Below are 21,704 nucleotides of genomic sequence, written 5' to 3' on the forward strand. Positions count from 1 at the left end.
CCTCTAAGTAGGGGGGTGCGAATACTCGAATATCACAGAATCAAACAGTGAATGTTTGAATACCGTATTTATTTGCATAATGAACGCACTTTTTTTCCCCGAAAACTATGCACAAACAAAGTTGAGGGGTGCGGTTAATATGCGGGGTAAAATTTTGAGCGATTTTTTTTTTCCACGGCCACTTCTAAGAAAGTTGCAGTTTCGCCTGAAAGGCCAACTATCGATTGCTATAGCAAATGCATAGACAGCTATACGAAGTAAGGATAGTAGATTTATCGGCCGTATAATCTTGCAAACATTCCCCAACTAACTAAATTATCAAGCATGGTTTCAGCGCGCACACTCGATGTCCGCGGACACTCGCTGTGAAAACGCTGGCATGAAGAAGTGTGGCAGCAACAACGAGTGAAGTGACTTTCGTGCTGTGTATCGCTTAAACTGAGCGGCGAGAATGGAGCACGCACTAAGGTATAAGCCGCAGTTGCACCTACACTCAGCCCCGACACCGATCACTTTCAAGATAGGGTGGGTGAGGCCACACACTGCGCAGTTGCTGCCCCGCCCACCCCTCCCTCCCCTCCCCCCGGCGCCATGCGCGCGACGGAATATGCGCGTTTCCGCCCCACCTTCCTCCCTTGAACGTGGGAGATTGAGCCGCGATTGTTGGCGCCGACGGCAAAAATGCACGTGGAGTGTTCATTTAATTGCTATCGCAATAAAAGTAGGGAGAGACACAGTACGATTCATGCCTTGTTCCATGTGTTTTCTTTTTTTTTTTTGCCGCTCAAAATTTCTGTTGCAATTCTCTAATAAAGGCAAAAACATATATCAATTGCCTAAATTATCATATTATGCCTGATGCATATAGTATCAGTGTATTGTGACAGTATACACAAACTATTACAGCTGCACATATCAAGCTGGTGCACGTACATGCCTCAGAATCCTTAACACCATGCTCATCTATCATTGGTTCCACCAGTTCTGAGCATGTAGCACAGTGCTTTTTCAAACTCGTCTAAGACAGTGAACAATTGTGCCCTAAGATGTGAATGAAGATTTCTCAGCAGATACTGATAAAAAAAATGTGCATCATGCACACTGCTGTAAACAGCTCAGAGATTTGCATGTCTACACGAATAAGCAAGATTTGATCATGCATGTCTTACCTGTGTGAAGATAGATGTGTGCGTGAAACTGAAGAAATGCTGTAGTGTACTCATACGGTGTCATTTTTGTCTTGCCAATGGATGAAGCACTGTAAAATAAAGTACAAGAGTTAGTCAGGACATACTTAAGCAGAACGGAGCTATGCCTAAGCCAGCAATACCAAGTTGCAGATGTTACTACAGAGCAGCTAATTTCTCAAGCTGTTACTGAAGTCATCCTAAAGACCCCCAACACATGTCAAAAAGAAGAAACAGACCAACAGAAGCAAAGCTTATGTGAGTGGATCATTAGGGAGACTGGTAAAACAATGCCAAACAACAATGAAAAGGCGTATGTCCACAAGCACCGACCCTGCACTGCGCTTGTGTGTGCACGCTCTCCTTTCCCTTGTCTGGCGCTGTTTCACTTGTCTATGATAGGTGTCCAAAATTCAACCAGCCCAAGTCATGGCTTTATTTAGGTATGCTTGTCGTAACCAGCAGTCTGAAACGTAGCCTATGGCTGCAGACACACAGACAAAAACACCCCCCCCCCCCTTTTTTTTTTTCAAAATAAAAGATCACGCAGATCCCATGCACTGTGAAAATCAGTGTAAGCGAAGATTTTGCACCCACTTTGCCCCCTTCTGCAGTCAACCGGGCACCGGCGTGTCATTCCACCCCCAGTGTGCATGCTGTCTCCGCAGCAGCGCTGCCGGCATTATGACATTATTGCTTGTGCCAACCAATCAGCGCATTACTTTTCTTAGCCCTCCTCCCTCCTCTCAGCAGTTGCCCCATCTCCCATTCCTCACTGACCACCACCCTCCACTCCATAGTCCAAGCCCCACTACTGACTGCAGCATCTAAACCCTGTGAGTGTCAAAAAAAAAAAAAAGGTTTGCTTTAAAGGCGACCTCCGCAGTAATGCCATTAATGCAGAAAAGTAACCTTCGCAGTAACCCAGCAAACCACAGCGTCAAAACCCATTCGACACAAAGAAAGCTTCAGTTTAAAAGTGCTCACTCACCTGTCAGACACCATTTTCGAGTAGAGCTTGGAAAGGTTGGTAGCAGCTGCTGGGAAAGGGTGCAGCAGTGCCAGACTGCGCACGTGAAAAAACACTGCAGAGAGTTTCTCCCCACTAGCTGCTTCCAGAAGGGCAAGCTGGTTGTAAGGGTGCCCTGGAGAGATAAGGCAGGGTGCATCAGCCAAAGAAAAAGAAAAAGCAAAGCACACCAGTGTATACAGTAGAACCTCGTTCATACGTTTTAAAAAATACGCGAAAAATAAACATACGATCCGGGAAAATGTACGATCTGAATCCAGTAAAATTGAAACTGACAAGCCCATATTGAGGTGCAAGGGCAGAAAACATTTATTTCTTGCAAAACACAGTTACAGTCGAATCTCGTTAATTCGAACTGACGCTGTGGTCCCGTCAAAGTTATGTGTATTCCAATGGGCGAGAACGCTCGGTAATTCGAACGCGAAAGCATTTGCGACGGTTAATTCGAACATAACCTCGCACCGACAATGCTCTCAGCAGCACGCCAAATCACGTGGCGGCGCCTCCGACTGGCATTGCTCCGACACCGCTATATAAAGCAAAAGCTTAGGAGAGACCCCTCAACACCGCGTGGAGAAATAAAAAAGAAAGAAAAAAAATACCGCGCCGAAAATTTCCTCTCTCAAATGGTAAGGTCACCGTTTCTGCGTCACGCCGGAACACGCGTGTAGGTGCCGACGTCTCAGCCAACGCTGCGGCTCAACGAAACTGCCCACGCCGGCCAACGCTCGCTTCAACGGCAGAAAACGAAACTTAGGGGAGCGGGCTAAGCTGGCGCCGGGCCGGCGGGTGCGCACGGAGACGGTCGAAGGTGAGGGAGCTATGAGGGAGTTGAGAGAGAGGGCAAGGGGAGCCACATAAGCGACAGGGTTGCCGAGGCCAAATGCGCTTCCCTGCCGCCCTCCTCCCTCACCTTCGACGGTCTCCGCGCGCGTGTCGCCGTGCCAGCGTGGCCCGCTCCCTGAAGTTTCGTTCCCTGCCATTATCGGGATGCGAGAGAGAGATTGTGGTTGTGAAGAGGAAGAGGCGCTATCGGGATGCGAGCGTTGGCCGGCGTGGGCAGTTCGTGACCCTCCCTCACTATGTGCTTGCGCGCCGCGATATTTCACGACTCGCACCATTCGTGCATAGTGCTATGGTGCACAAATACGTCAAAAATAAGTCCTCTTAATTCGAAAAAATTTTCGGGCCCCTTCGAGTTCGAATTATCGAGATTCGACTGTATTTTCTGCTGGTGCGTCACACCCTTGCACAGGAACAACTCCTTTTGCGCACATTGCAGACCCTTGTCCGCATTTTCGTTGTCTTTCGTGCGAAAGAAGCTTTGCAAGGCTTCCAGGCCAGCAAGGGCTTCGGCGAAGGTAGCCGGTGGGCGCAAGCCTTCATTCTCGCCGCCATCTTCAGGCACCTCGTCCGCCACCACCTCCGCTACGATCTCGGCGAGTCGTAGCGCGTTGAAGCGAGGGGCGAGGTAGTGCAAGGGTCAATTCGCTCGCCGCTGCTGCCGCGCTTCGTCACTTCGGGCGAACGAGCAATGCAGAGAAGTCGGGGGGGGGGGGGGGGATTGAGCACTGCAGAGAAGCCACGCGCCGGCTGTCTGCCACTTAGCACTTCACAAGTACATGAGAGCGGCCTTTTTGCACACCTGAATGATAATTTTTCGCTGCAGAACGTATCATACGACCGCAGTTTGCCGCAATGCTGAACGTTGCTGCCGAATAATCGGTGTTTTCCGGGAACGTATTAACCAGAATGTATTAACACATTGCTCTATGGGGTTATGTTTATTTTTCGCGATTGTGAATGTAGGAGCCGGGAAATCATATTATGCGGGAACGTATCAGCAAGGTTCTACTGTACACAGCCAGCCTGGCATGAAACATGCTAGTACAAAGTGAAATGTACATGCACAGTGTAGCATCATAAAAAAGAGTCAGAGATGTGACTTCTTTGTTTAACCAGGTGCTGAACGGAGCAAGCGTGATAGCATACGAGTTGCTCACTTGGCCAGAGGTGAGAACACAACAGTGTGTGCTCTAGCTCATATAACTTGTTCAAGTTCAATTCTGGCCCAACAAGACCTCATAAGTAACACACAAAACCACATTTTTGGATCAATATCACAGAGTAACACCTCGTAAAATTTAAGAGAATAGTAATGGACTGGTATAATGTAAAAATTGATTATGCTCAATTCTGGTTCTTTCTCATTATCCACCACTCAAAACCGGAATCCTGGCAATAATGTAGGCAGAGCATTGCTCAGACCACCAATTAGTGCAAAAATAAATAGAATTACAAAGTAACCATTACAATATCCAGCTATGGTTTAGAATTATCAAAGCTTACTTAAGTAGAAAACGAACAAAAGCAACTTAGGTAACTTAAACAGCATGAAGTGCTCCAAAGAGCTACATTTGGGAGTGACAATAGAGGTTTAGTACAGTGAAAGTGGCACCATGCTACATGAAAGGCAACAGTGGCGTCACACTGCATATGCACCGAATGCTATGGGAGCTTAGAGTCTTGCAGGCCTCCGCAATTTTTTTAATTTAGCGCGGGACACTAACGCTTGCAATAATGGTTTAGCATGGAAAACATTACAGTACCTTCGGCGTGACTGCCGCCCGCTTTGGATCTAAGTCGTCATTCTGCATTGTTTGATGCATTTGTTCCTAAAAGATGCGTTTATGTGTCACGAGGCTCCAAGCGTAATGACAACTGGGAGCTATTTTCGAGATATGTTCTCATCTTTGGTGCTTTAGCTGTCTTAGCTGGACGAGGCCTCCGAGATTTGGCGGCTTGCACGGCAAGCCGTACGCGCTGTCAGATCTCAGAGGCCATAGACTACGAATGTTAGCTTGTACTAAAGATGGTGCCACGACCTTAATTTTATAATCCATCATCACCAATGGCAGAAAAACAAAGTGCAGTTGCTGTCACTGTGGTCAGTGCTGTGCGGATAATATGTATACAATACAGCATTGTATTTGGTTGACATTTAGTGTGCCTTTGGTTCACTTATAATGAGCCAAATTTTTAGCAATGTCATGTGAATGTCGAACGCATGCTGCTTCTCGTCTTCTAACGGCGAGATCAGAGATATTACTCACAAACACACGAAGCACTCCTCAGTGCAATCGTTATCTGCTGCGTTCTTCCCTTCAGAAGTAAGCTCATCCTGTTTTTGTGATAGTGTTACAAATTTGGCTGATATTGCTTTGCAAACTTTTACATCTAGGTGGCATCACAACTGTTAGCGTTAGTATTCTGCTTGGTTCTGCTATTCTAAGACTAGTTTGCACGGTGCTCTGCAGCGTACATTAGCATTAGTGTTGTGTCGCTTGCTAATGCTAATGCAAGCATTTTATGCTACACTAAACATCTTTAGTAAACCCTTTAAAGACTAAACATATGTGCAGAAAAATATGTTTGTTTTCGTCTAATTGCACACAATACCAAAATAATCCCAATGAACGAAAAGAAAAAATATTTTGCAGAACCTTTTGCAGCAACAGGGGGGTAACACCAGGCAGAAAACTGGAAGTGGCCTTCACCCTAAGTCACTTATGGCTTCAATTGGAACTTGTACAGACAGCCCTCGTCGTATGCGAGCCATAGTATACATTGAATTTGCTCTATGTTACCTGTGCAATACCACTGCAGCCGGGGATCTTGCATAGGGCTGTTTCCTCTGATTGTGCTTCCAAAAAAAAAAAAGCGAGTTGCATGCCAAACTTCTATCTCATGCTCTTTTCCTGCTCTCAACCAACAAATGACACTTTCTGCCTGTCATTCAGTGTTGGCCAAAGACATTTAGCCTGAAACATTGTACTCTGTCAATACTGAAACTCCGCAAGAAAAAAAAAAATTTTTTTTTTTTTGGAGTGGTGCCTGTACGCAACACTTGTCTAAAAGGGTTAACTGGCAGACACCAACAATGCTTAAAATCAGCTGCTGCTGTTCTATCACATGAATAGAAAAAAACTGAATGCTAAGCGGTAAACTTCCACCCACACACCATCCATAGCACAGAATGAAATGTCGGGTGAAAAACAAAACTATGCTTAGAAGTGCAAGTTTATTTTTTAGTAAGTCATCAAGATATCCACCTAAATTCTGAAAACCTAGAGAAAAGCATGGGTTAAGCATGCACACTCTCAGTTTACCAAATTAAGCAACTACGGAATGCACGAAGTAGGATGCGCACCATTTCGTGGTCCCATGTCAACAGCATGGCGGTAGAAGTTTTCAGCCTGCAGTGATTGACCCCGATAGCGTGCTGCAAAAGATAAAGAACGCACACTTTCATTGCACACCATAGACGAAATGCAAGTGGTTACTGCACAATTTCACAAAGTGAACCTCTCCCAGATTTTCATGCCACTCATCCCAACATCTCACGACAAGTTCGCCAATGATGTGCTTGATTGATCAAGGAATGCTGCAATGCCTCCCGAAGAGACAATGATTTTATGTGAGTAGTTGTCATGGCAGCTTACTAAGGCATGCAGTGATCGAAAAGGATGATGATGGCTTGTAGTGGTTACAAGTTTTCTAAGCAAGTTTATATTGCCAAAGGCATACAACAAGCTTGTTTAAGTAAGCCTATAAAGGATTTTCTTTATACAATTAATAGTCTGCAATGGTTGTGAGTATGCAAAGTCAATTTACAAGGCCAAGGCATGCAGTAAGCAAGGGACTTTCTTTAAGGAAACAAATAATTAAGAAAGTTTTTACAGTTTTTGGAAAATAATTTGCCACAGAGAACGTTGAGGCCGCTTAGTACAGTATAGACCACTTATAACGTAACCGCTTATAGTGCAGGACCGGATATAATACGGTCTTTTCAGACTCCCGTTAATTTTCCCATAGCACTCTATGTAAATGCGTATCGCTTATAGTGCAGTTGCGGGACACGAAATACCGGTTACAGTGTGGCTGCCTGGAAGTCGGCAGTCAACCTAGACGGCAAACGCTCCCCTCAAGCCACAAGTACAGTATTTACTCGAATCTAACGCGCACTTTTTTTCCGATAAAACAGGTCCAAAAATTGCATGCGCGCTAGAATCGAGTACAACCCTAAAGCTGCATTACCATATAGCCGTCGGTATTTCAAGATGGCCGCCTCGCACGCGCATCGAGCCTAGCTACTGTAGCTTCCTCCATGTGCTGCAGTACACGTGCTTAGGCAATAATCTACCATCTGTCTTCACGTTCTCTGCGCCTGCTCTATCAGCGTGAAGTACCGAGTTCATCATGATGCCGGATTTAAAAGGAAAGTGATCATGTGTGCGGAGATGGACGGAAATCGGGCCGCATCACGGGCATTCGGAGAATCCGAAACTTGCGTTCGGGACTGGCGCAAAACAGGAGGAGAGAATTTTCGCCAGCAAAGCAATGCGGAGCGGTTTCAGTGGACCGAAGCAGGATGTAATCTGCGACGATCCACTTCGGCGATACAATCGCCTTGGCCCTATCTTGAACGCAATCTGCGACGGAGAAAGTCCGCCGCGCACCGTGTTTTCGCCGCTTATAGGTCGCATTGAAGCAAGAGGCATGATAGCACGAAGGTCAATTTGCTCGCCGTGCTCCCGTCACTGGTGCGTTTTGACAGTTCGTTTCCGTGGTCAACGAGCGAGAGGTGTTCATGTTTGCTTGTGCGTGCGTGACACCGTGCTTGTTAATTTATTTAGTAAGCAAGTAAGGAACCTAGAGCACAGTGACAGTGATGGCAGAAATGCACCTGGAGTGTCAATTATCGCAATAAAATAGTTGTTTTTGTTATAGTGCGGTACCGCTTATAGTGTGGATATTCGTGACTCCGGCGACTTACATTATAAGCGGTCTACACAGTATATGCCAAGAAAAGTGAAGAAAAAAGTCATACGAAGAAAGACACTACATCTCTGTTTAATTAGTCTATGAACCCCTTTCAAAGTACCTTTTCAAAGAAGCCAAAATGTTGGCCAATGTTTAGTAGGAGAAAAGGCAACCACCCACAGAAGTCACTCTTCATATTGTGAGACAAACAGTAAGAGAAGTACACTTTCCAGACAATGAATACATTAGTAATCGGCGGCTTTCAATCATGATCCAGTCATGTTGAGGCTGTGGGAATCCCGGTCCCAAGGCAGTCTCCCGCGTGGCAAACGTTGGGTGGGCGTGCCAAGCAGGTTGGGGAGAGGGGGGAAATCTCCTTCACACGGGTTGTGCACCAGAGTGCAAGTGCTATCAGCGCCACCGGGTTACTCACTTGAGTTCTTGCCAAGATTGCTCAAGTCTCTTTGGACACTAGCAAGTGGCGAGTGTGGAAGGCTCTACCACTGCTCCCATTTTCCCGCACGTGGTTAGTTAACTACATTTCTGCTGTGACAGTCACCGCGGTCGCCCGTACCCCAGCTGGTAAAAGACGGAAGCCTGTCTTTACCTAGCATGTTATTCTTTTCGAGTAAACCCTCAGTGATTTAAGCTATAGCTAACTGGCCAGCTCGAAGTGTTAGCTGCAGTCGAAATGAATGCTTTCCTAGTGTACATGTGGTTGTCGTCCATTGGTTTCTCGAGCTTGTACCAGACCGCGGTTGACGGGCCGGCATGCACCAACCACGGTGCACGGTGTGCCGAGGCGTAGCGCCGTTGGCATCCCCCTTATTCCTACAAGGTACCGGTATGACACTGACCTTGTAAAAAAATTTACAGCAAAACACAAAGAATGACAAAACAATTTAAAACATTCAGAAAATTTATTTCCTCACAACTATCCTGTCTTGTGTTCATGTATGTGTATTTTTGACATTTTATTGTATACTCTACTACTTGTAAATATGCATTCGTGGTTATGTGCTATATTTACTGGTTTCTTCTCTAATTTTTTTTTCTTTGCCCCTCCCCTCTATAATGCACTCACATGTACCTTGAGGGTAATAAAATGAATGAATGAATGAATAGTAAGACATATGAACTGTAGAAAGGCATACAGTTTACATGTCATATGTACAGTAATAATAGAGCGGCTCGGCTCGATCACGTGAATCAATGCACCACCTCGGTTCCTCACGGCTTTCGGACAAATACATACCACATGGAGCATTCAAGTGGATCAAGGGGAGGCAATGTGGTATTTGACCTGCATAACAGTCACATATTTTTCATTGCCACATTACCATGAGCATGTTCGTGTCCCTTAATTTAGTCCTGCTTTCAGCATCGGCAAAAACTACAAATTTTGTTTCCAGCCACAACGCAGACCAAGTGCGTATTTGTGATGGGATAATCTGGTGACCCGTGATTTCTTAAGGTGTGCTAAGTTTTCCATCCTAAAATATGAAACCAAATGCAAGATTTCAGCCTTCATCATGCATATTTTCTAAGAGCATTAATAAATTAAATTAAGTCCTCTACACATTGCTCATAAATTCACTCCTTAGTCTTCACATACACAGACACTAGACAAACGTGAAACGTTTTCATATATGGATTACGCCATGTTAGCATATATTATAGTTTTCCCAAGAACACTTACGTTATATAAAGATCACTCGACAGTTTTATTGACAATTTTAGCAATTTTGGAGCAAGACTTAGTGAAAATGTAGTGACTGCTTTGCCTCAGTTCGCAACAGCACAAAAAAGGCAACACTGGTGCTTACCTATATCTCCAAGGTGAACCAAGCAATGCTGACAAATGTAGAGGACAGAGGACTTCTTTGGTTTCTCAACATTTACGTCATCCTGCTTCACCCCTGTCATGATCAAAGCATAAAAAAGACAAGGTAAAAATCCTGCACAAAACTTATTGATTAGACTTCAATGCGCCAGTATTACAAAGTAACTTACACTGCAAGATGCCAAAATCCAAGTCATTCAAGCGGCATTTGAAGCTGATGTCATATACAGAGCAGAGTTTTTGAAGAAGCTGAAACAAGAAGAGTAAAATCAGCATTATCCACAAAATGAAGGCTTGCTATATATTTGGTAAACACCACACATTATATTTGTCTTTTTATAAGAGAAAAAAATGAAGTCACAGTTCTTTCCCATTACATTAAAGCACAATACTGAGGATTCTCCTTGCAGTTTGTTCAAGCATTGATCACAACATAGCCTTTTTTTACCACACTGTTTGCAATAAGAATTCCCACTCAACTTTTGATGGCAACTCTTGAGTCACAGTTTCAATGTTCTCTGTGTAGTGGAACTCATGTTTCACAGAATATTCAAATAGCCTTGCCCTTTCCATGCATAATTTTTATTTGATTTTGCATCTCCTGTTATTTGCCTGTTTTTGTTAATCATTTTGTTCATGCCTTTAACACTATCATTTGTTGCTGAATAGTAACTGATAATCTTCGTTGCCAGTAATTGTCAACAATACTGTATACCAGTTCTAGAACGAGACACACACCATTTGGCAATTACAAGTCACAATATTGCTTCATCCCTGAGTACTTCATGCAACTGAAGAAATAACCAGAGAAATAACACAGTTTAGAAAATGCAAGGAAAGTAATTAGTACCTGAAGATAGAAGCCACTGGCTGTCTCCAACAATGTAGACAGCATTGTGTGGGACTCGCCATTCGCCCTTTCCTGCAGAACAAGTTATGCAGGCAATTAATGTTGAACAATGCATTATATATAAACTCCGACAGGCATTTTATAAACTCTGACAGGCAAGCTTTGACAATTGCCAAGTTTTGGCCAAATACAGCGACAAAAGGGCACGCAAAATTCATGAGGCTTTTCTTATTATCGGTGCAGGTGAAAAGAAATGTGCGAGTGCACCTTCTATTAACTTCCTAGATAATGAATACCAGTATCTCGTGAGATGATTCGGGCTCTTGTACATGTGCCTACGCAGTTGTTTCACTGCCACATTTTCCCCCTTTTCCTCCCCCCACCTCCAACTGTACTTTTATTTCCACCACCTGAGCAATGAACTTGGCTGATAGTGTACGCTCTGTCCTGCCGCCTTCTTCCTTCCTTCCTACAATTTGCGCACTAAGAAGGATTTTTCTTTGTCTAAAGAATGTTTCACCAACCAGCCCAAGCAGCCAACCTTTTGCATCACAACACAAATTTACAACAGGGGACAAAGTTTTCACTGAAGATTTTCCTCAAAAACTGGTCACTGCAACAAGCTGGGTGCTCCGTGTATCCATGTCAGCATGGCAACTAAGACATAGCCCCAAGAAAATTGCAAAGCTTTCAAGCATTCCTGAATGTACCCATCCTCACAGGAGGCTGCCAGTTGTTGCGACCAAAATGTGTGCAATAGACCGTTTTCATAATTGCAAAGCTAGTTTTATGGCGAAGCAATTAATCGCATCGCAGTCAGTATTATGACATAAAAAATGTAGATGTGGCTCTCGTGATGAAACAATGCTCAAGAGACAAGTCCCTTTGTCTTCATTTGAATGATGACTGGTGACACTATTAGTAGGACAAATGTGCAGTGTAGAAAAGCTCACTCGCAAATTATGAAAAGGGCCTATTGAAACTGGCCAATTTAGGACAAAATTTTGCCCCCATTTTGCGCAGGTATCCCTATGGAGATTTGTAGGCATCGCCTATCTACAAAATTAAACGACACACTACTTGTAAGCACTCGTCTATGGTAGTATCAAATTTTATCTGCAGCAGTTCTAGGTGTAATGCACACTTGCAAGTGTGGGTGTTGTGCGCAGAACATGACACAAACTTTGAAATTTTGCGTAAAAGCCTTGCCCAGTTCTGAAGACCTCTGCAAAGCTTATTGTGTAGTTACATCTTCGGTTGATGTCCAGAACTTGTGCCCAGTCCGCCTAGCCTCATGTGCCTTTGCACTGTAAACATAATGCTGGCACTAAAACCACTCGTATGTAATCATGAGCTAACAAGGGGTGCTGAAGGTGGTCGGAGAGTTCCAAATGCTCATACAGCACGGCGATATCATTTACACTGTTACATCCTGCAACAAATTAGCAGCATGGTTACCAATAGTGCCCTTGGTGGCAGTGCCAATCAGTACATGAAGCTTCAAGCGACAACAGCAAGAGATTTTACAAGCAGCTGGTCACTCAATGTGGACAAAAAATATCCAACTGTATTTACATTCACAAAAAATTGTCCGTGGGTCGTTTAACCAAGCTTGTATGTTTTGCTTACCTTCTTGTCAGTCGATTTGACCTGGAATGCTGCAATAGGATTCCTAAAAGCACTGTTCCACAGCTCCTGCTCTACTTTTTTGTCCAGGGCAAGCTCCAAGTCTGTCAGGAGCAACTCTTCTAACAGTAGGCAAAGCCTTGTGCGAAGCTTGAAGGCCCTGGCATTCCGAGGATTGTCTTCTGCACATGAAGTGAGAAACAATATGCTACCTTCGTCAAAAACACAGACTTAAGGTAACCCATCATGCCCCAGAAATTACATGTGCTGCTGAGTGTCCATTTAAATTTAATGTGATTCAAGAAAGTGCACCACAGTCCAGGGATGGGATGCACCACAGTCCGGCCCCAGGGGGTTGCGGCCACCTCCCCTAAACTTTCGCCGGCCACCCCTATATCTGCAAGCCACTGTGCTTCTTGGTGTTGTATGGTTGCCATAAAACTGATAAAAAAATCAGGTCTCAAATGGCTCTTTATCTGCTGACTGATGAGATGATGAAAAAAATTATTTAAAAAAAAAAAAAACCGTCAGAGGGGGTTGGGGGAGCGAGAGGCGAGTGAGCGTTCGGAGGAGTCGTGGTCGGCGTGCGTTTGGGGTCCCTGAAGAGCCGGTCAGTGTGAAAAACCGTCAGAGGGGGTTGGGGGAGCGAGAGGCGAGTGAGCGTTCGGAGGAGTCGTGGTCGGCGTGCGTTTGGGGTCCCTGAAGAGCCGGTCAGTGTGCACTGCACACTGACCGGCTCTTCAGGGACCCCAAACGCACGCCGACCACGACTCCTCCGAACGCTCACTCGCCTCTCGCTCCCCCAACCCCCTCTGACGGTTTTTTTTTTTTTTATAATTTTTTTTTGCCACTTTCTCGCTCTCCCGCTCTTGTCCCCTCGTCTTAGAAACCGCGCCTAGCCAGTCAAGCACCGGCGCTCATTTTCTTTTCAGTCTCTCCCTTTACAGGCAGCCACAGCGGACATCGACGTGACGTCACTCCACTAACCCTTTAAAACTAACCCGCCGAGGATGACGAGGCCGCCTTTGACGAAGATAGGTCCTCCTATCGAAACGTTGGCCAGCCTTTCTGAGGCACCTTATCCCTGTTTATAATCCTTATTCCTCGTTCACATCAGGTTTGACATGTAATTACTTATTTCATATCACTCACTGTAATTCAGTTACTTTTATCAGTAATCAATTACATGTAATCAATTAAATTGAATAATTGCTTTCATCAGTAACCAGTTACATGTACTTAGTTCACTTGAATTTGATGGTAACTACAGCACAATGCTCAAAGTCACACCACGCAGTAGCCTCATGGATGTGCATGTTCAGACAGGCAAACCCGGCGCTCAGTATTTGTTTCATCTTAACAGCAGATCATGTGGCCTGTATTGTCGACGTATCACTCTGCATCTCGCAATAATTTCACATTTCTATGAGGGCACGGGTACCACCACATCAGAACGGTCATATTCAGCAAGTTTAGACTTCACTTTTCATTGTCATGGGATAGTTCTCAACCTTTGTTCACTAATTTCCCTGTCCAGTGTTCATACATTGCAAGGTGTTCATAGATTAAAAAAACACCGTCCTTCCAGCGAGCACATTGAGCCAGTTTTCGTTGCTGCTGTCCTCCTCACCAGGAAAGGAGGGAAGATGACTGACGAAAATTTGAAAAGCAATTGTTAGTGAAGATAATGAGTAAAGGGCAGCAGAGGACACACTGAAAGAGCAAGGCCAGTTCACCTAATTCTATTTACTGTATTTGTGCAATGTTAAAAAAATCAGGAGGAAAGTAATGTAAAAGTAATCGATTCCTTTCTAGTAACTGCTCAATTACTTTTGTGGGGCAGTAACTAGTCACTGTAATCAATTATTTTTTAAATGAAGTAATTGTAAACGGCTACTTTTTTCTGTAATGTGTAAAAGTAGGCTTCACACCAACTGGTATATGGCAGGATATGTCTATCTTTTAGTGGTTGTCCTTTAGAAGCACAGGAAAAAAACATCACACAGATGCCATGCATTGTGGGAACACACAAGGTTTCTCCGGAAAGTTTGCAAACTCAGGAAAAATTAATTGCTTGCATTTACCTACCAACTATTTAGGTTTGTTGTCTTCGAAGTAGTTCCTTTCCGAGTCGACGCACTGAATTCAGCATTTCTGCCATGAAAGGAACGTTGCCTGGAATGCCTCTATTGAGATGCTCTGCAGCTTGGCTAGTGAATTTTTCTTGATGCCGTCAATGGATTCAAAACGCCTTCATTTCGGAGCCAATTTGTGGGGTCTCGTATCTCACAAGAGTACCAACCACCGCAGGTTCGGGCTTAGCCTCAGGGCTGCGTCAGCCGTCGCCACGCGTACTCTAGTGTGCCGCTGTGTGTGCACTCGGCCACTAAGCACTGTGTACGTAAGAAAACAGTGCGTTTCCCTAAGTTAACGGAAACAGTTTATTAGTCTCCGGCTACACCCAGCACTGAACAGATGCCCGGTCCCGGGACGGCGTGGGAATCAAAGGGCCTCCCACGCCAAGGGCGAAAAATACAGAAAGTGCTAGCACGTCACTGCAGGAGAATGGCTTCCCGTGTCATGTCTCTAGGAAAAAATGGCCCCACGACTATGCTGCTTGCTCTAGCGATAACCAATGGGCCCAATCACAAAAGCTAGGGCAATCTCGATCGGTTTGGGCCTCTGAATAGTGCGGCTCGGCATAGTAAATGTGACCAAGCGTGAGCACTAGGCACCACTCTTCGGTTTAGTGTTCAGGAAAGGAGCGACACAAGGTACGTGCTCGACCGCTGTTGCGAGTGGAAAGAGACAGGTTTAGGGATGACAGAACAGGCGAATGCCTGCACTAAGGCACCAGGGTGCACCACCATCCTCACAGATTTCAGTTTTAATTGCTTGCATTTACCTACCAACTATTTAGGTTTATCGCCTTTGAAGTAGTTCCCCTTCTGAGCCAATGCATTTAATCCAGCATTTCTGCCACGAAATGAACGCTTCCTAGAACACTACTTTTGGGATGCTCCACAACTTGGCTAGTGAATGGTCTTGATGGTATCAATGAATTCAAAATGCCTTTCTTTCAGAGCAGATTTCAGTTTAGGGGGAAAAAAATGTCTGCCGAGGGCTAAGTCAGGTGAATACAGAGGTTGGAGAATAAGTGGCTTCGAGTTCTAAGCCAAAAACACTGGAGCAGTGATGTGTGGATGGCTGAATTATCATGATGAAGCATCCAGCACTGTTCCTCTCAAGCATTCGGTCTTTCCCTCCCAACTGCTTCACAAAGACGTTTCAAAACTTCCAGATAGTATTACTTATTGACCGTCTTCCCTAGCGGAAGAAATTCATTGTGACTGGTACGTTCAGAACAAAATTTTAAAAAAGAAATGCTGAGTCTTCACGTCCTTCACATTGGGCAAAACTTGTTGCGACTTCTTGGGTGGCGGTAGAAATCGTCCCTTCCACTGCGATGACGTTTTTCATTAATTTTTCCTCCGACTTAGTGCACTGCAGAAGCTCTTTGCTGATGTTCAGTTGCGTCTGCTTTGGTTCATCTGACAAAAGCTACGGCACAAATGTTGCTGGGAGGCGGCGCATCCCTAATGTGTTGGTGAGAATCTCATGACACACATTTTTTTGATATGCCAATCTCTTCAACTACTTCCTGAACTGTCAGGCAATGGCTGGAACGAATCAGTTCAAAAACTGATTCCACAGTGGAGAAAGTGAATGAAGTCTATTATCTTCCTGAATGATCATCATCTGCAACAGAAGTACGACCTTCTATAAAACGTTCCCACTACTTGTGCGTTGCAGTGTTTCCTAAAGCTGAAGTTCCAAACGCTGTTTGTACCATCTAAATCGCCTCCGTAAAAGATTTTCCAAGTTTCGTGCAGAATTTCACGCAGACCCGCTGCTCCCCTGACTTTATCATTTCGACGTGAAGAGAAAAATCGCCAAAAGCAATCGACATTAGTTCAGACAAACATGCATAGCAAAGCAGCAAGTGCATTGTTCAGAGCTGCTCTAGCCAGCTAGCGCAATAAATGCACTGCTAGAAGGTGGAACAAGTTTTATTAAAATCTTTAAATGTTCACAACTTTCTGGACAGGCCTCGTATCTTATTGTGAACCATTTGCCATACAATGCATGTGATGAAATGTTTGAACATTTCCGTTTGTGCCTACCTCCACTCTTAAGATTCACTGATGCATACAATCCAAGCACCTAGTTTATACAGTACTATTCAGATGTGAACCACTCCAACACCATGTGTAGTAGAACTTGTACTGCCAGCTCAAATACAACGTATGACACACCAGTGCAATGAGAATGCGGGAGCACCCACAACCATGCACGGGGCGCTGAGCTAGATGCAATATCTGCAGGAATAGATCATCGCTATGCCCTTAAGGCAACACTTCTTGGAGTCCTGGCACTTCTGTCTACATGCAGCACAACCACCTACTTGTTGCAGCTTAGTTCGATTGTGCCATGATATGCATTTAGCTAAGCTTTTCAAGACAAGAGTTTTGCACTTTGCAAGGCAGCACACTGAAAGGTGTCTGGCAAACTAGCACAAAACACACAGCTGCAGCCTTGGTTCCTTCTACGGCCTTGAGCAGCATTGCAGCTGTGCTGACATTATAGAACAAGAGTTTCGTCACGTGATCCTCTCAACCTGCATTACAACTACTGGCATGAGCTCAAAAAATTCATGCCAGAGAGCCATCACTACAAGATGCTGTGTGCGGTTGCGCTTCACAGATACTGTCCCTGTAGAAAGATGACCACATTATCTAAATCACAGAAATCTTGGATATTAGACATAATTTCTTTTTAATTGTCATGTAGCTACATGTAAAATACTCATATTTAGTGAGAATAAAGCGCATAAATATGGAAAAATGTAGGAGCAGGGCCTCCCCACCCCTCTTCAAGTGTGTGTGAAGCTGAACTCGTCACAACTTGGGCACTTTAAGCCAAGCTTGAAGTGCCCAAGTATGACAGTGCATTCAAGGTGACATTGTACAAGACAACAAGAAAAACACTGACAGTAACAGATGGTGAATCACCGAGTGATAGTTTTCAACTGCTAGCAGTGTAAAGGCAGAGTTGCATTAATGGACTGACAAGCAGTTATTACTGTTTACACTGCACCATTAGTGTTGACAGGTGAAAGAGTGCATAAGGCGAATGTCTCTTTTCACTATCCTCGTTCATATTGTATTCTGCTGCCTGAAATATAAAGCAAGTCTCTAGTTGGACTAGAACATTCTGTGACAGAGTTTCAGGGTTGGCATTTCTACAGTGTATAAATACTGAAATTAAAACTCTGGAAAATGATGTAGTGGCAAAGGAGTGACCTGTAAGATATGGTCTACAGAGTATATAAAATAGAAATTCCCTTCAGTGTCTCTTTAGCATATTTGTTTTGGAATAAATGTGTACAGCGAGACTTCACTTAAATGAACTTACGGGACCACGAAAAAGTGCGGGTTCAAGTAAAAATTCATTCATGCATGCAGGAGCCTGCTATCAAAAACCAAAGTGAAGGAGAATGAAATAACAAGTAAATACATTTATTTGGTATTGCTCAGAAGCATGTTTAGCATCTTGCAAACAGTAGCTTTATCTTAAGCTAGACTTATGCAGTGATTAAATCAAGTTAGAGCTGTAGTCTATGACACAAAAATGAGCATGCTGTCCTGAAATGGTGGCTGCTTATATAGCTATCAAGATTGCTGCAACCTTCCAGTTCCTGGCTAATGAAGGTGGCCTATACAAATTGAGCAGTACTTGTAGTCTGAAATTGTAACGCTTCCTTCGTTATGCTCATGAGGTAAGTGGATAGAGCAACTGCTTTCAACGCGTGCACCATAATGCATCTCTGGAACTAAACATTTTGGCTGAAAATTATAACACGCTATTTCAAATGATGAATCATAGCATGGGTGGCATATAACTCAATGCTGTAAAACTTAAACCTGCAACGCACTGAAGCTGGCTCGAGTGCTCTTTCTGTAGGATCTAACAGTATTTTAGATTGGTACTTTAGAAGAGCACATTGACATTTATGGGCTGCTTAAGTAAGTGACATTCACCCAAGAAGTATTCCCATCACATTCGTTATCTTGAAGCAACAAAAGTTGCAAGAGCAATCCTGCATGTAAAAGCTTGTTGGAAGAGGACTGCTAAAGCCTACCCACTGATTGCCAGGAAAACTTGGAAAAACCATGGGCCCATCAATAAGTGTGCACTGTTATTTCTTTTTTTTCCAACCCACCATATTTCTAAAAATAAGGGCATAACAGGGCTGCTTATTAGGTGTTTCAAATACCTCTATGCTGATACATCTGGGCACTTCCCAAACGACATGTCTTGACAACTCAGACTTTTAAATACTTCCATTTAAAATATTTCACGCAAGATTAGGCACACAAGCTAAGAAAGTGTTTGGACATATTCAAAGCGTACCTTGGATCAATGACTATGTTTCAGCTATAGCGCAGTCTTCAGAATGATGCTAACGGGTTCTGCAGCACTCATGGGTTTCAAGTTTTTAAATGTGCATATCTAAATGCAAGGTGTTCAACCTGTAGGAAGCCAATGGTCAGCTTTTAGTCAACAACTTCAATTTGCCGGGACTGCTGGTTGCCTTTCTTTATATTTTATGTCGACCTATCAAATATTTCCTTCTCGTCAATACAGCATGATACCTCCAAACTTTAGCCATTGGTTACATTCTGGCCCAACTACTGTTTTAAAAGTCAATGAACGCCAAGTCCCGTCTCATCACAACAATAACAACAGTCAATGTGCACTTTGTACTGTACAAAAATTTATATATATATATAATACGAGAAAGAATGCCTTGCGCGCGAAAGGTTTGCTAGTGGTATAGCAGTTCTGCGTTGAGTGCATCGGCAAATAATGAAACCAATGGACTCGTTAACATGTAGCGATTATTACAAGCGCCACTCAAGTTTAGGATCTTGAACGAATGAAAATCTCGCAACGCCGTCTCCTGTCACTCACCAACTCCCGGCGCTGAGCTATCAAGCGACAATCGGCGTTTATTAACGGGCATCGCAAATTTTATAAATGCAAGGAGCGACTTCAAAAGTAAAGCGCGCCCGCTGGCCATGGGCACAGTAAAAACTGCACGCGCCCGCGTTCTTACAGAAACGTAGCACGAGCACCAGCTGCGCAGTTTCAAGAGACTCTGCTAGGAAGATAAGACTTACCGGCTAGTGCTGACTTGACGGTTTCAACTTCCCTGGAAAAAAGAAAATGATACAATCACCTTGCGACAATCCAAGAGCTGCGATCGGACACTGAGAAACCACATGCGAACACAAACGCAAGGTAGTACGGCTACGAAGACTGCACAGCGTGCTCTTCGTACCCGCAGCCACACATCAAGAAAATTTCGCAGACACTGCTACTCACTGGAGCGTTGACAACACAGGAAAATAACGCAAAGGCATTGAAAGTATCGAGAGTTAAGCAAAACCACGGACACTCGGTAGCGCGGGTTTCAGCGGTCGCTGCCCGAACACAACGTTCGATCAGGCTAGGAATGGCAAGACAGACGGCGGGCAATCAATTGCGGGGCTAAATCGTTGAACTAGAGATGTACATGGATCACCCATCGTAAATAAATTCTGCAAGCCCATCACTTTCCAAAAATGGCACAAAATGTGCGCGCGATTGTCGTACAGCCATCGTATCCCAATGGTGAGCCTCGCTGCGTTCGAAAATACACCGGCAACCTAAATAACGTCTACTTACCTCAATATTTCCGGAACTGATGCCTTCATTTCTGCGGCGTTAAAAAAGACGGACAGCGCGTGGGGGCAGATTATATCAAATACAGCTAGCAAATCCGTACAAAAGATTCAAAAGACTAATTTCCATCGTCCGAGTGTTTACAAGCACACCCGACAACTGTAGGCTTTTCAGAACCGCCAAACGCAGAAAACATGTTCGATGACTGCAGGTGGCGCAAAATGTTTTACACGTTAGTGTACAAAAGAGACTCCTGCATAAAAATTAGATCGCACAATTTTAGACAATAAAATAATGCAATTTTAATATGCGAACTTAAACACGTTATCGTAACCAATTTGACGAAACAAAAATTACCTTGCTCCATGCGAGTGCGTGACGTGTGGCGCAATTTTTGAAAGAAGAGTCCGACTTGCACAGTCTCAGTGGTGCCGGTTTAAACGCAAGCAACAGTATATGTCTCACAAGACAGCTCTGTTTTAACTAAAGTCACCACACGTCCCGATTTAGGTGGTTCACATATACCGCTTTTATTTTTGCGGCGTGGTTGTGGTCCCACTGTCCCGCAGCGCTTGTAAGTGGAAGCCATCTTTTGCCGATGGCGGAGGGAACTGGCGGAAAGAGCGACCACGATAACGCTAGCCTCCTCCTATCGCATGCTCACTCGTCATGGCTTTGTCGTCAGATACTCCGTCTTGAAACTCGTAGCACCTGCGCGGGCCGCGGTGAGGGATAGCGATGGCGTCGAGGGGCCGGCATGGTGCTGTGAGTTTCTATGTCATTCCTAATCAAAACACTGTGTTTACATTTGCGTGTTTAATCACACATTTGACGGCGGCTACAATACACGGGCGCTAATGAATCAAGGATATAATAAAGTACAGAGACTGTGCGCTGAAGAATCAACACTCAACTACACTGATCGCGCATACGAAATGACACAAGGCATCATGAACAGCACCAATGCTAATCAGGCGCTATTTTTGAGTGCACCCTGCAATCATACAACGATATGAAAAACTAAATGTGTGACAGCGACTCTGAGGAACCACAAGTTCTCCGTTCTTCGTCCTTGAACTAATTGCGCTGCGATCTGCGCACGAGTTACGCTAATACATGCAAGCTATAGACACGAATATTCCCACATCCTCTACTTGATTGTAGATGTCCGCGAAAAAAGGATAGACAACGCCTACACCAGAACAAGAAAAATAACAACTCAACATAAATAGAGAGGCAGTAATGCGATAACATGAGGTAATACATTCTATGTACAGAGTGGGATGGCAGTAAACATAGGCACCTAATATTGTAAAAGGGCTTCTTCTGTGCTATCATTCCGTCACACCATGTCAGAAATTGGAATAAAAAAATTTTAAAAATTACTACCTGTTGATAGTGCACATATATCTTGCGTTTTTTATTCAAATTTTAGTGATCAAAACATTCTACCGTTTTAAATGAAGATAAACATATTTTTTTTATTGCGATAGCAATTATATGGACACTTGAACCGGATTTCTGCCGTCGGCGTCGCCGTCGCCGTCGCCGTGAGGT

At 44.2% G+C, this 21,704-nt stretch overlaps 1 protein-coding gene across 3 annotated transcripts in view; it reads right to left on the reverse strand.

Annotated features, from left to right (window-relative positions):
• The window catches only part of LOC119437041 (nonsense-mediated mRNA decay factor SMG7-like), a 114,034-nt gene extending 93,698 nt beyond the window's left edge, over positions 1-20,336 (reverse strand). For all 3 annotated transcript variants that reach the window (XM_037704113.2, XM_049660242.1, XM_037704112.2), the window contains exons 1-9: positions 20,151-20,336; positions 19,604-19,635; positions 12,363-12,541; positions 10,734-10,805; positions 10,054-10,132; positions 9,867-9,959; positions 6,428-6,499; positions 2,179-2,332; positions 1,170-1,258 (exon numbers count right to left, since the gene is read on the reverse strand). In XM_037704113.2, the coding sequence (XP_037560041.1) occupies positions 1,170-1,258; positions 2,179-2,332; positions 6,428-6,499; positions 9,867-9,959; positions 10,054-10,132; positions 10,734-10,805; positions 12,363-12,541; positions 19,604-19,635; positions 20,151-20,179 (799 nt within the window). In that variant the 5' untranslated portion in view covers positions 20,180-20,336. The remainder of the gene's footprint in view (positions 1-1,169; positions 1,259-2,178; positions 2,333-6,427; positions 6,500-9,866; positions 9,960-10,053; positions 10,133-10,733; positions 10,806-12,362; positions 12,542-19,603; positions 19,636-20,150) is intronic.
• Between the last annotated feature and the right edge of the window lie 1,368 nt (positions 20,337-21,704).

The sequence above is a fragment of the Dermacentor silvarum genome, chromosome 1, assembly GCF_013339745.2.
Source record: "Dermacentor silvarum isolate Dsil-2018 chromosome 1, BIME_Dsil_1.4, whole genome shotgun sequence".
NCBI classification, from domain to species: Eukaryota; Metazoa; Arthropoda; class Arachnida; order Ixodida; family Ixodidae; genus Dermacentor; species Dermacentor silvarum.